The sequence below is a fragment of the Tachypleus tridentatus genome, chromosome 11 (genome assembly GCF_004210375.1).
Source record: "Tachypleus tridentatus isolate NWPU-2018 chromosome 11, ASM421037v1, whole genome shotgun sequence".
In the NCBI taxonomy this organism is placed as follows: Eukaryota; Metazoa; Arthropoda; class Merostomata; order Xiphosura; family Limulidae; genus Tachypleus; species Tachypleus tridentatus.
In genome coordinates, this window is record NC_134835.1 from 73,233,562 (window position 1) to 73,249,572 (window position 16,011).

At 32.5% G+C, this 16,011-nt stretch overlaps 1 protein-coding gene across 3 annotated transcripts in view; it reads left to right on the plus strand.

The window, feature by feature from the left end:
• The first annotated feature begins 5,221 nt into the window (after positions 1-5,221).
• The window catches only part of LOC143232456 (synaptotagmin-10-like), a 38,594-nt gene continuing 27,804 nt past the window's right edge, over positions 5,222-16,011 (plus strand). For all 3 annotated transcript variants that reach the window (XM_076467935.1, XM_076467936.1, XM_076467937.1), the window contains exon 1: positions 5,222-5,445. In XM_076467935.1, the coding sequence (XP_076324050.1) occupies positions 5,370-5,445 (76 nt within the window). In that variant the 5' untranslated portion in view covers positions 5,222-5,369. The remainder of the gene's footprint in view (positions 5,446-16,011) is intronic.

Below are 16,011 nucleotides of genomic sequence, written 5' to 3' on the forward strand. Positions count from 1 at the left end.
GTTGTGTTTGTATGGTATTCTGAGACTGATTAGCAAAGAAGAAAAATTAATAATAAATCAACAATGTAATAGAACAAATACAAAATTATAACCACAATGGCTTTGATTATTAAAACAAGCTATAACCATTACTCGTGGCGCAACGCATGTGACGTATTCATAACGTCATATCTGCACCTTGAGATTGGAGAAAAATAAAGTTCTCCGTGGCAGGAAACGGAGGCGAAACGAAAAAATGTGACCTCTATTTCAAACCTACATACACACAGGATAAAAATTTCAAGAAGTTCGAGGTTGCACATCGCGTAATAAAAACGTTTTTCTCAGTATCATATAAGCAAGAGCTACATGATAGTTTGATACTTTTCTATTTTTGTTTTAGTAATCAATCTTGTTATAATTCTTACACCAAAAAGAGGTTTAAAAATAACCAAGTTATTGTGTATTCGCAATTAATTAAGAAATATATTTACTTTTATTGTTGAAAGCTTTTATTTAGCTCGTTATCATCTGCTCAAAATAGTAGCTTCGAGTTTTATGGACTCGATGTGTATGTTGGCTCAGAACAAAATCAAATATCAATACTAAACGATGTACTTCAAATATCTACAGATTGGCTTAATAATAAACATCAAATAGTGTGGCGGATTTAGCGATGCACAAATCTCCCAGGGGTAAAGTGAATACGTGTACATTCCAAGAAATTTTTATTCACTTAAGATTTAGAAACTGTGATACTACTGTATATTTGTTTAACGTGATAGTTGAAAATTTAGAAAATATTAAGTTTGTTTAACGTGAATGTTGAAGGCTTAAAATCTGTTATAGTGTAGTACAGCTCTGGTAAGACATCAATAACGAGCACCATTAGATAAAGCTCGTTAGTTTCAGCATTTGTACAATTTGTCACAATGAAACAGTTATAATTATTGTTTTAAAAGTAATTAAGATACAGTATACTATATTGTTTCTCAATTGTTACCTTGTAATGATATTTTAGGAGTTGAGAAATGAGCAAACTTTCATTTCTAATCTCTAGCTAGATCTATAGAATAATGAACGTCCTCTTTTATTATTGTTTTGGTATGCTTTTGTTTTCTGTTGTGATTTTCATTTTTTAACGCAAACTAGTTGAATATAGTTTATATAATATAAAAATATTAAACCTTGTCATTATTGTTTGTGCGTGATTCCTTACGAAGCCTACCTCTGATTTCTAAAAAGGTACTAATTTTAGAACATATCATTATATCTGCCTTGTTTCTCCGAAAGGGAGCAGAAGATCGCCTGTTCTAACCACTAGCACCATTGTACTGTGTTGTCTGTCAGTCAGTTTGTAGACACTAAAATGAAATCACGTAAATAACACTTAATGTTGCAATTTGTGCTTTCGTGACGTCAGTAAAACTTATGTATTCCATGAATCACGAGAAGAACTATACAGCACAGCATACGAACTTCAAAAACAAGAAATAAAAACATTTGTTACTCTTAATTTTGGTTTTATTTACTCTTAAAACAAAACACTTTGGGGGCCTTGCGGAAGTACATCTAGTAGTTTATGTTTTTATTTTAGCTTCATCAAGTACAGTCAACAGAATATTCATTTCCATCATGCATTGTTATTTTGGTATGTTTTCCTGTGGTATGTAGACATTTTTAGAAACAGAAAATACATTAAATTTTATGTAGTCTATATAAATGTAATGGTAATGTCTGTTGTATATTCATTTAACTACTCCTCACAGATCTTCACCAAAATTGGTTTAGAGGTTCATCAGGTTCATTCGAGGGGTACATAGAAATATTCAATTTGGCGGTTTTTATGGGCGTTTATTACCACTACATCACTCTCTCTGGATGAATATTCGCCAAAGTTGGCAGGAAGGTTTGTTTGATCTTTGGAAAGATACAGACAAAGTTTCAGTTCTGCATTTCGGGAATTTTATAGGCGTTTTTGCTTTTTGTACAATTGCGTATAAGGAAAACAACTTTTCATGTCTTAAGATAACCTTTCGTTAATCATGAATTTACACATATTCGTCCAAAGGACGGGTACTCCACCTAATTGTAAAATAAAATCTACCAATTCTTTAATTTTGAAAATTCTAATTTACTTTATAATCTGATTGATTTGTTGCTTTTACCTATGCTCAATCCTTTGAATAATGTACTGCACTGTTCTTTTATCATTTATATATTTTCAATAAATTTCATCACCATTTTACTAAGTGAACAACAAAATTATCAATTTTTATCTTTACTTTAATTTCCTGTTTGTTATAAAATTGTTCAACCACTTATAGATGATAACTTGTAACTAATTTGAAGTCATTACAATATTTCAAAAAACTTTCTATGAACGACTACAAGATAGTTCTGGTTCTTCTGATTGCATTTTATCTATAAATCAATTTCATTGCCACGCTGGCATATATTGGAATAGATTTTTAAAAACAATACATAATGGTACCTCGTATGTTGCCCAAACGAAAATCTGCGTTTTTGTTAAAACGTATCTAAACTTTAGTAGCATTTCAATATTGTATGCACTCAACTCAGTGGGCTATAATTTTCAGAAAGGTTTTTAATTATTATGTAAATATAAAAATGTAGCATTAATTACAATGGTATACAATTTCTTAAAATTTTCAGGAAAAATGTTTAAATATTGTTTTGATATAGTGGAAACAATAAAAAACTTTATTTTCTTCAGTCGTTACTTGACGACCTACAACCATGTAAGATTTCGTCCTGGATTGTGTCCAATTCCAAGATGACAGAATGATTTTGCTGAAACAACTTCCTAATTGTAAAAGCATGAGATCTGTTCAAACTTCATACTTAATGGGATCCGAGTCTAAATAATCTAACAAAGTCAACAGCTATTTCCGTTTCAGTTCTTTACCACGTGATGAACCTGGAATGGCCAAAAATTTAGAATTAATAACCACCATGAACATATGATTAGAAGACAAAGAAATTGGAAATGCATTAGGTTTTTGATTAGGCTATGCACCGGTCATAATTTTGCTAATTTTAAGCTGAATGAAGCTTAAAGGTTAATTACAAAAAAGAATCTATACAAGGCTTTAGTTCTTTTTCTGTGATATCTTTCTTTCAACTAAGGATTACGTTAATAATAAAATAAAATATTCCTACATAAAACATACCAGAAATCATGTGACCAAATAATAGGTTGTGTTGATTTCATATATATTTTTAAGTTTGTTTTACATGCTTACTAAATTAAATCTTCATTTAAAGTTATGGAAGCATGCTTGAATACTATACTTCTCTTATCATTTGAAAGCCCTCTCTTAGATATTTTATAACTTTCGGGTAAAAGTTTGTTTGTTTTTTAATTTTGCGCAATGCTACTCGAGGGCAATCTGTGCTAGCCGCCCCTAACTTAGCAATGTAAGACTAAAGGGAAGACAGCTAGTTATCACCACCCACCGCCAACTCTTGGGCTACTTTTTTACCAACGACTAGTGGGATTGACCGTTACATAATAACGCCCCTACGGCTGAAAAGGCAAGCATGTTTGGTACGACGGTGATTTGAGCCCCACAACCCTCTGATTACGAGCCAAGCGCCTTAACCACCTGGCCATGCTGAGTCTCAGATAAAATATTTGTGACTGACTGTAATAATAGTCTTTATAACAGAATGTAAATGAATATTAAACACTTCGTTTTAATTTAAAGTTCATTTGCAGACATTGACGTTGAATATCTATAGACTTCCGTGGAGCATCTAAATGTGCGTTGTTAATTATGTTTGAAATTAGTAATAATTCATTAGGTTTAGACGATTAACGATGTGTGATGACTTCACTTTGGAGATTAAGATGTAAAAACATTCAAAAGTTATAAGAGTTGAGTTACACATTGATAAACCTTACAGTTTAGGTAAAGTTCTCAAGCAATTTATAATTTATAAAGGCTTTGCTTGTCACACAGTTTATGACTGATATAATTTGTAATACTTTAGTCTTTGAATATAATTAACAAAAATAACTGTTTAAAACTACTATTCATGCTTTTGAGAATTTCAAACAAAACTAATAAAATTATCGCAGTTCAGTGTAAGAATATCTGCTGATATTCATTATTTTTCACGAGGTTTTTGATCTAACTAAATGTGATTTTACTTCACAAAAAAATGGTTTTTAGTCATGTTAGAGATGATTTTGTGTTACCAAAAAGGGTTTTGGTTCCTATTAAAGATGGTCTATATGATAACAACGTTTTGATTCTATTAAGGATGATTTTACTTTATGGTACCACGGATTCAGTTCTTGCTTAAAGTGATTTTTTTTTAATTATGGTACCACGGTTTTGATTTCTGTTAAATAATAAGTTTAACCAATTAAAGAAGGACTTTCATTCTTATTAAGGAGAGTTTGAATTCACGAATAAAAAAGGTTTAATTCCATTGGCGTAGCTAAGGCTTGCAGCGCCCGGGGACAAAGTCAGTTTTCGCGCCCCCTACATAATTTCTAATTATGTAACATCAATTTGGCGCCCCTTCCCGATGCTGCGACCGGGGACAGATGTACCCCTTTGCGCCCCTAGCTACGTAAATGTTTAATTCCCAGTAAAAATGTGTTTCTAGCTTTACACGAAAAAAAAACGTGTTGCCGCATAACACGTTTTGACGAAATAACAACAAATATTTTTCATCATCGTATATTATCCTAATTCTCCTTTTCATTATTTAATCATGTAACCCTTTAATGAATAATTTATTTCACCTTATTAGAAGCACAATGTGATCTATAATGGCTAAAGTGAACATAATTTATTACTTATGCTCCTTAATTGTATTTTGAGTTATCTTTAATGATTTCGTAAGCTGGGGTAACGTTCAAACAATTCTTGTGTATTTTGGTTATCCTTCGTAACAAATCAAATGTTCTTAATGTCGTTTACTCTGAACTTATTTAGAAATTTCATTACAGAAAACGAACGAAAGGAAAATGGTATAAACCGCCTACCTGAAGTTGTTAATCTTTTCTGTCAAGCTTTGTAGACTAAGTATTTATTTGACAGTATTACAGGACTTGTACCCAGCTGTCATTTATACAGCACACTGTTGCGAAATCTCAGAATTCTTTGTAAATCAGTTTTAGGGCGTTTTAAGCTAACGTAAACAAGTACGTCACAAGACGTAGCTCGAATCAACAGATAAATTCAAAGGAAACGTATGATTTTGGCATGACAACCTGTGGCATCGACAAGTACTTCTCATAAATCACTACTCTTCAGTCAGTATAGGTAGTTCAGTACGAGCCCATCAGTGGCGCTAGCGTCTTCTCCTTCAGATTCAAGCAAGGTCCTGAAATATAGTATAGTATTGAGGCTATGAGAACATTAGACAGAAACGAAAACATAGCTGTGACCCAGCCACTTCGTTCTACACAGGTTTTTCCACCTGAAGGTAGGTTTCATTTCGACAGTATAATAGCATCATTTGTTTTGTCTAAATATCCTCACAGCTCTGATAATACAAGCTGCAACAACAAATGTAGAATCTATAATATTATCTTATGCTATATCTAATTATATATTCTAATAATGTTCGGGCCTATAAGACACAAAAATAGTATCCACAGAATGCAAAATACATTATTTATGCGCTCTAAGTTCCACTATTACAAATGGAATTATTACAGACATTTACTGGCAAATCCATTTGTTTCCACAGTGTTAACATACAGAATAAAAATACATTCATATTACTTGTCAACTTAGATCTCACTTTCTTCATTCTTAATTATTTTTTAAACTTTATCTTTTCTGTTAAATTTGATTGTGTACTGACCCGTGTTTATTGAATATTTAAAATAATACTTCTTTGGATCACACTACTTAACTGTTGTTAAATATAATGTGTGTAAACATTAATCAATGTTTTTACATAGTATTTATTGACAATTAAATTATGTACTATATCCTATCTTCTGACCGTTCAACTATGTGTTGTGTCGTATCTACTGATGTTTATATTGTATATTGTATCGTATCTTCTTTCTGTTTACGTGCTGTATCATATCTATTGAAGTTTAGATTATGTACTGTATAGTATCTACTAACTGTTTAACTATGTACTGTATCACATGTACAGACTTTTAAACTATGTATTTTATCTACTATTTAACTCTGTGCTATACCAAATCTACTGACGTTTAAATTATAAATTTTATCGCACTTTCTGATAGTTTGACTATTTACTTTGGTGTTTTACTGATATTTTCAAATATTTACTTTTACGTTCTACTATAACTTCTCTTTGTATCGTATCTATTAATATTTTGAAATATATACTTTAGTGTCCGTATCTATTGACTGTTTGAGTATGCACTTTCACATCTTCTGATGAGTTTAAAAATTTTAAGTATCGACATAAGCGAATTATTTTTATTTACTTACTAAATTTGTGGAAAAAACTATCATTGTCTTGTTTCAACAGTTTTATTTATATTGTAACATATAAGAATTGATATTTTCAACCTGGGAGTCATTTTACGCTAAACGGCCAAGCAGAAATTTCTGGGGCTCAGGTATAGTTGTTCTTACATTTGAACTACTAACCAGAGAGAAGGCAGCTTGTTTGTTTGTTTTTTGAATTTCGCACAAAGCTACTCGAGGGCTATCTGTGCTAGCCGTCCCTAATTTAGCAGTGTAAGACTAGAGGGAAGGCAGCTAGTCATCACCACCAACCGCCAACTCTTGGGCTACTCTTTTACCAACGAATAGTGGGATTGACCGCCACATTATAACGCCCCCACGGGTGAAAGAGCGAGCATGTTTGGCGCGAGAGGGAAGGCAGCCAGCAAGCAGCGCCCGCAATCACGAGGTATTTAGTGTCTCCGTGAACTAAATAATGGAATAACTTATTTTCATACTGTACTCACAGCTCAACGTGCATATCGAATTTAGCAGCATCACGGTTTGAAGCTGGTCTTGCAATGCACTGCTCAGCACGCTAATCATTAGGCGACGCCCAATCAGTACAGTACAGTCGTTATTACATATGGTGCTTCCTAAATATTGTTCATAATTAAAATTAATTACCATTAATTGTTAGTTTAGATTTTTTAGCTGATCTTCTGATACAAAGTTTCAAATAATTGATATTTGATTTTTTTTAAATATGAAACAATCTAAGTTTCTTCCAGTAGCCACCTGTTAGTCTAGTTTATATAATGCTGGCACACTTTAACATGTGATGAAAAATACTGAGATTTCGATAGTGGAATACGTCATACCAAATTGTTAGATTAGTTTAATACTGGACTTGGTGTTAGAATACTCGGACTTGTAAATCCGTGTGAGAAATGGTCGTCCTCATTGCCACAGAAACACGCATCGTATATCGCACGAGTATAGTTGTACCTGCATTATTCCTATTAATGCCAATGTAAACACTTCCGTATTTTAATGATAATCTTGATAAAAACTAGAAAACCACTAAAGATCACTACACCAACTAAATCACTTACAGTTCCTATTCATTTGAAATTAACTCCTGGAGAGGTGTACTTGTCGAATTTGTTCAAGTTATCTGTTACCGAACTGTTTTGGCTTAAGGTACTTTTAAACATCATACTTATATTTACTGGATGTAGTTTGACCTTAATGCCTTCTAGTGACTAAGAAACTTAAATCATCTGTTGGAAGTAACGGGATAGTATCCTCTCTGTTTACAAATGAAATATGTAGGTCCTTAGTTTTTTGTCATACCTAATGCTCAAACAGTTTTAAAATGAAACATCAATTCATTATTATTTTATCATATTTAGTTAGACATGTAAAACATGCCAAATGTATAATGTTTCGCTATACAGTACAACGAATTATATAATAAAACACATTCAATTCTAAGTTTAATATCTACTTAAATGAGTGACCAAAACATTTTTTTAAATGTTCTGGTAATTATAGACCCATTAGTGAAACATCAGTAATGAAAAAAGTTTTGGAAATTTCGATATAAGATGCTTTGCAAAGCCAGGTAAAAAAGATTTAAATATTACTGGATAGTCAATATAGTTTCGCTAAGGGAAAAAGTCTTGCTTCACAAATCTCTTGAAATTCCTTGAAAAATTTACTGCTTATGTACATGAGGGTAAATATGTAAACTTGTTGTGTCTGTATTTTCTGAAAACTGCATAAAATGCTTGTAAAACAAATTATCTCTACAGGTGTAGTGGATATGGTAGCTAATTGGACGGAAGAAAGCAAAGGGCTGTTACAAACGTAATACAGTCAAACTGAATTAATGTCACAATTATGGTACCACAGGGCTCATTCTTAGGACCTTTGCCTTTTTCATTTGCTTCAATGGCATAGATGAAAGAATGATCAAAAAATTACTTAAATTTACACATGACATTAAAGTCTTGTGTGTTCCTAGTTGTAAAGAGAAGTTTCTGACTTACAAATAGATTTAGATAATTTAATAAATTAGGCAAGTAACTAGAAAGTGAATTTTAGTTATAATAAGTGCAAAACAATGTATGTGGGTTATCATAGTTTAAATTATAAAGTATAATTTGGATTAGAATAGTCTTAAAAGCTTATGAAAGAAAGAAATCTTGGTGTAGTATAGAAGCAGTGTGCTGCTTCTAGTGGTTGTATAAATATGACTTTCGGTTGTATCTACAGAAATATTGATTACCAGTCTAAAAAGGTTATAAGTTAATTGTGTAGATCATTGTTAGGCCACATGTGGGGTATTGTGTTCAGCCTTGGGCTCATTACCTTAGGAAAGTAATTGAATTGTTGGAAAGGATTCAGATAAAGGCTACCACAATGGCGCCTGGAATGGTTCGGTGGTCATACGCGTACAAAGAGATTTTAAAATTTCTCAACTCGATTTCTCTTTAACACTCCTACGAAAATTGGGACTTATAGGCCCCAGAGCAACTTGAAAGGTTATTAATATTAGGCTAATAATTTTGTATTTAAATGAAATTGCCATTAACTGACCCTATCCCTTTATATTTTAAGGAGCAATAATATTTTGACTTTTCAGACGTTTGCGAAATAATATTATTTTTTTTTTTTTTAAAACATCCACTAAGGGTATTTTGGGGCCTATTAGCCCCCAGATCAAAAAACATAAAAATGACTTTATTTATTTTCTGACAAATTCTAGAACAGGCCTGGGCAACCGAAAAAAGCAAATTATAGTAAAAATATATTAATTTTACAACTTCTTTTCAAAAGATGGATATTTAGGATAATAACTCTACTCCAACAATAATTTTAGACGGTCCTGATTATTGCCTAGTTTGCCCAGGCCTGTTCTAGAACATTCTAGAAACTTTACAGAAGTATTTAGAATAATCTAGAATATTCTAGAAGCTTCAAGAATATTCTAGAAGAATCCACAAATCCTATATATATAGGAGCTGAAATCTTCAAACCGTGTCAAAAATGATATCTCTTGATGAAGGTGTACATTTACTGACAAAACCATCCGACGATGAAAGTGAACATGATAATGTCGAAAACTACTCTGAAAGTTGTGATGATGATCCTTCTGAAGCCGAAAATGATGAACAAATCGCGCCGTACCCTTCTGAAAGTGAAGAAATTAATCAAGAAGATCTTACTACGATGCCAGTGAACGAACTTTTGTCCAAAGATAAGAATTTTAGTTATTCAACAACACCTTCAAGGATCAACAGGAGAACCGCAACTCTCAATATATTCAATGGGAACCCAAGCATTACAAGGCAAGCTGCTCCATTCGAAACATTCAAAATTTTAATTTCTGATAATATGATGGAACAGAACATTCACTCAACAAACACCGTCATGAAAGAACCAATTTTTGAAGAAGACCTCTGGAAATGGATCGCAGCTAATCTTTTCCTTGGAATAAGCAAATCCAAAAATGCATCGATAGACGAAATGTTTTCAACTGAATTCGGTTTGCCATTTTTGCGAAAACTGATTACACAAGACAAATTCAAAAAAAAATGTGCTCAAAAATCAGATTTGACATCCACTCTCAAAGAAATAGAGAAATAAAAGATGCCGCCATCTCTGGAGTCTGGAATTTTTTCATTGAAAATTGCAAAAACAGTTACAACCCAAGCGAATACCTGACAGTGGATGAACAACTATGTAACTTCAAAGGAAGAGTTGGCTTCAGAACATGCATTCCGACAAAGCCAGGCAAATACAGAATAAAGATTTGGTGCCTAACAGATGCAAAGACAAGTTACCTCCTCAACGCTCAAATTTATACTGGAAAGGTTGGAAATACGACAGAAACAAATCAAGGAGAAAGAATAGTCAGAGAACTGAGTCAGCCATTTCTTGGAAAAGGAAGGACAATAACGACAGATAATTTCTTCACAACAATGACACTTGCCAAGTACCTACGAACAAAAAGAACAGGACTTGTTGGAACCATACGGAAATCAAGAACCTTCCTGCCTCCTGAAATAAATGCAAAATCTAGAGAGTTATCAGCAAAGTTTTCTACCATGACGACATCACTCTTCTCAGGCACTCAGACAAACCAGGAAAATATGTGCTACTACTGAGTTCTCAGCATCAGTCTGGTGAAGTAGAAGAGAATGGAAAGCCCAAAATCGTCAATCTTTACAATGCAACGAAGGCAGGTGTCGACACTCTCGATCAACTGGTGAGATATTATACAACAAAGAGGCGATCAAAGCGCTGGTCAGTCTGCATATTCTATAACATTCTAGATCTTGCTGCGTACAATGCTTTCGTTCTATACTCGACATAATATCCAAAATTTCTTCGTCAACATAAATCAAGAGCCAGAAGAGAATTTATACGGCAATTGGTGCTTGAAATCAAAGATATTTACTGCAAAGATAATGACAAAACAACCTCATGTGAACCGCCTGCAAAGAGGGCAAAAAGAGGACGATGCCATTTGTGCGGCAGATCAAAAGATAGACAGTCGAAAATTGTTTGCTCAAATTGTAAAAAAAAATGTTTGTCAGAGCCATTCTAAAGTTGTTTGTAATGAATGTTGCTAAATCACTGTGTTTCTATTGGAAAAATATATGAGGCCTGATAGGCCCCAAAATCACTTTAGTGGATGTAAATATTTTTTTCGTAGGAGTGTTAAAGAAAAGATGAGTTAGGAGGGATATGATTGAGGTGTTTAAGATTGTAAAGGGAATTGATAGTGTTAATTTATAATATTTTCATTCATATTTAACAAAGAGAATAGCAATACTAGGGGACACATAAATTATTGCAGGGTTCTTGTATGCTTTTAATGTTAATGACTGTAGTGAAAATGACACACGTACATTAAACTTTGCATTTCCTAGTTGACACTGTACTTTTGAACGTGTAAGTGGTATAAATTATATTTCTGTAGAAGAAAGTTTACTCAAAGATTTATTTTTAACATGGTAAGTTTGATATTTTATATCAGTTATGAATCAAATGTCTTATGTAGCAATATGACTTACTACACAGTTTACTAACTAGATGTTAAGGCTAAAGTTAGTGAAACATGCATTATATGTGTATAAAAAGTTTGTATGTTAAAAAAGACATTTTATAATATATAAAGTTATTGAACGAAAACTATAATTTATATGTTAAATCCTTTATTATTAAAGGCATTAAGTATATGTAAAAGAAGAGCATAAATTAAAGTGAGTGAATAATGATTAGCTTAAGTTTGAACATTAAATATACTTCATTTTGTGGACGACTTACATATAAAAGGTCAAGAAGTATGATTAAATACAGGACTAATGAATTTGTGTTTTATACCAACTGTATTAAACCTAGCCATTGATTCCATGTTAAGACATAATCTCATTATGATTGCGGTTCCACTTTGTGGATTATGACGAAATGATCGTTTGTCATGTTGCATAGCAACGCGCTCCTAAGAACTCGCCCTTTATAACTGTTACTTCTTCATCTCCGGTGACATCATTCTCTATATCCCTCTTTTCCGCGCGATCTCTAGTGAGACAAACATAATTAGGCATTTTGATCACATAGTTTGTTTCTAGCAATTATTAAAATTACTTTGTACTTATATGAGTAGCTTATAATAATCATTAATTGAACCTTTTAGGTAAGAAGCTAATTTGTAATAAATATAATTACTGAAGCTGGCATTGTTAGCTTTTAACAACTACTAGTACACCTTTGTAGTTACGTATTTAGTTTATAACAACTATTGACACAAATTTGTAGTTATTTATTTAGTTTCTAACAACTATTGGTACAAGTTTGTGGTTATGTATTTAGTTTCTAATAACTATTTGTACAACTTTTTAGTAGCTGTGTGGTTTGTTCCAGCAGTTAGAAGTACGACTTTGGTAGCTGTGTGGTTAGATTATAAAGATGACTAGTACAACTTTTGTAGTGGTGCTGTTAATTTGTAACTATAGACAATACGGCATTTTTGTTTTGAACTTGTTTTCTAATAACCAGTCTTATATGTGAGTTCAAGCAAAATTAGTTCTGAGTAATCTCTACGTATAAACCTCCAAAGCTTCAAATAAATGTTCACTATAAAACTGGCTTTGCAAGTACACATTATCCTTCTAAAAACATTTAAAATATACATTCAGAAACATTTTAGCCTTTAAAATGTAGTCTTTTTAGCTCATATACTTTGATCTTTTAATAACTAGGCTTAGAAATATTTACTTGCGATCTCTTTTTATCATTATTATTACACATGTAATAGATTGCAATAATATAAACCACTATTTTTATTTTTTTATTTAAATTTATATAAATGTCCTCACTCATAACATGTATTGAGCTTATCGATAAAATTAGAAAAAAAATTAATTGTTTTAATATTTACACAATAACTAATTTTTGCTAGCTCTCTAGAAGTAAAATGAATATTTTGCTTGTTGTTCTCGAGCAAAAAAAACTATCTGTGCCCTTACCACCGCGGGAATTGAAACCCAAATATCTACCTACAGGGGGTAACTTTAATTAACCCTTTAGACAGGTTAGATTTGTGGAGAATTGATTTGTTCAACAAATATTGTTTTGAAACTGTTAATCCTTCCCGCTTACAACTATAATTGTTGTAATTATTATCAAAGTGTATTTCTTATTATAACACCAACAATTATCTAGTTTCGAACTAATGTTGTGTATTTTATTTCTTATATAAAAATAAAAGCATGAAAATACCTAAAATAAGAGTATTTGTAAGGGTATGTTAGCATTATAGACTACATGGAAACATTATTTCTCAACTTTTATCTAATTCACTTCTGTTATATTTCAAACGTATTATAAGGCCCCGCATGGCCAGGTGATCAAGGCGCTCGACTCGTAATCCCAAGGTCGCGGGTTCGAATCCCTGTCACACCAAACATGCTTGCCCTTTCAGTCGTGGGGGCGTTATAATGTGACGGTCAATCCCACTATTCGTTGGTAAAAGAGTAGCCCAAAAGTTGGCGTTGGGTGGTGATGACTAGCTGCCTTCCCTCTTGTTTCACACTACTTAATGAGGGAAGGCTAGCACAGATAGCCCTCGTGTAGCTTTTCGTGAAATTAAAAAAAAACCTTATCTACGTATTATTAATAGTTTCGAAGTGTGTTTGCCCTAAAGTTACTAATAATATCACCTCTGAATACAACAATATACAACGTTATTCTAAGTCTAAAAAGTTGTAACTGTAACGTTGATCAATAATGTATGGGAAAATAATAAGTCAAATTCAATATCCGCCACGAAGTCTATCACCTTTGTATCTTATAAGTACAAACTTTTCCAGTCCTTTTAATGTTTAAAATAATTTTGAATAGCCTTAGTTATCATAATAACACACTTAAAATAAAGTGGACAGATCAAGACTCTCTGCAGATCAATAAAAGAAATAATTCTTGGTTACCCTCATTAGTTAATGGCATTTTAACATACGAATACATAGCTTAAATTAACCGTGAAAGTGACTGCCGAAGAGGAGAGATAAAAAAGTTATGCAAGTGCTTTACGAAAACAAATTACTTCGTTACAGAAACAAATGTCGTACGATTTCAATTTGACAACAACATTTTGTATGTACAGTTATATCCAAATGAGAACAAAGGGATCAGTTATATAAAGGTGCAGTATAAAAAAGTCATATTATACGAAAAGGCAAACACTTTAAGTGTGTTGTAAAAACAGGTAGTGTAAACTGAAAGTGGGAATTTGATCCATTGTTTTTATGTTGTTGCTTGATTCAATTGCAATAACAAAGATTACAAGCATTTCACATTAAGTACGTCACCTTTACATTACATCTTTACAAGGTATGCCCTTTTATATAGCATGATTTTTTGCTTTATCTATAATAAATATAATACGTTTTAACATATCTTTCTTTTTCAATTATTGTGAAATAAGGCTTCATCGAAGATGGATTCGAATGCTACCTATCAGTGTTACTATTATTATTGGCTGGAGTTATTATTGTAATTTTCGATCTAGAACGACCTAATAAAATCAAATATATTTCAGCAAAGTATCCCATTAAACCGTCTTGTTTTCTTCGTATTACAAAAACAATAACAAAAATAAGGTTTTAAACGCGTAACTAAATCTGGCTACATCGGTATTACTAAACTTGATTACATTAGTATTTTCAAAATTTTATTTGTATAAATAAGTCAAGATTTTTATTTTTTACATTTTAACAACGATATTATTAATTTCTTAACATGACACAAGAACTAAATGCTCAAATCAGAAACCTTTAAATTTTAGTCACAGTTATTCTTGAATTTAAGTCTGCTGAACAAAACGAGGGAAACCTTCTAGCAACCTAGCGCCATCTACAAAGTCTGTTTGTTGTTAAGTATAAAACTACACAATGGGCTCTCTGTTTTGTGCCTACAACGAGTATCTTAACCCCCGGTTTTAGCATTATAAACCTTTATATCTACCGTTGTGTCACTAGAACTGGGCAACCTATGAATCTTTGATAAAGCAAAACGTAGATAGTATGTAAATATGGCAGATGTTGAATAAACTGTCTCTTTAATAACGTGTACCACATGCAATGTAGTATATGGCGTACCCGGTGCAAATCTAAACATCAAAGGCTTGATAACATATTGCTGAACATGCTCTAGATTTTCACCTATAGGTGTTTTAGAAATGTGTGTGTGTTTTCTTATAGTAAAACCACATCGGGCTATCTGCTGACAGTATATCTCACTTATCAGATAAATGTATTTGAATGTTTTAATTAATTGTCTTCTCTCTAGTAAGCAGTTCTAAATTACGGATGGCTATCTCATTTTTGGGTCTATGACCAGGCTGTTCAATCCAGATGTCATATAAAGTACCGTAAAGGTTAAGCACCCCAAAACTTTAATAAACATACAATTAGAGATACAGTAATATCTTTAGGTGAAATTATTTGTTTCGATTTACTAGTATTACAAATGCACATATACAAGAAAGCACACAAATGTCCAATAAATTAATTTTGTGTCGCAGAACCTAACATTTCCATTTGGTTTCCAGTGCTGCCTAAAAATGTTTGCGTTATTTCATTACTTAGGTGCAGTTTGATAATATTAAACTAACTTCAAATATTTAAAAATAAAGTCTCAATAGGCTAAGAGTTACTTCTGACACGTTGTAATTACAACGTACTTCATGCAAGATCAAAAATACTTATTACCAAATAGTTATATCAGTTTTCTTTCTGTTGAATTTATTTTGGCTTCAAATTTATTTGCTGCAAACTCTATTTTGAATTTTCTTTTGTTTCATGTCTCGGATTATAACAGTAAAGTTGGCAATCGTGAGTGATTAAACTTAAAGATACATAAAGTGCTTTTTGTAGTCTTTCCACTATGGCGGCCCGGCATGGCCAAGCGTGTTAGGGTCGCGGGTTCGCATCCCCGTCACGCCAAACATGCTCGCCCTCCCAGCCGTGAGGGCGTTATAATGTTACGGTCAATCCCACTATTCGTTGGTAAAAGAGTAGCCCAAGAGTTGGCGGTGGGTGGT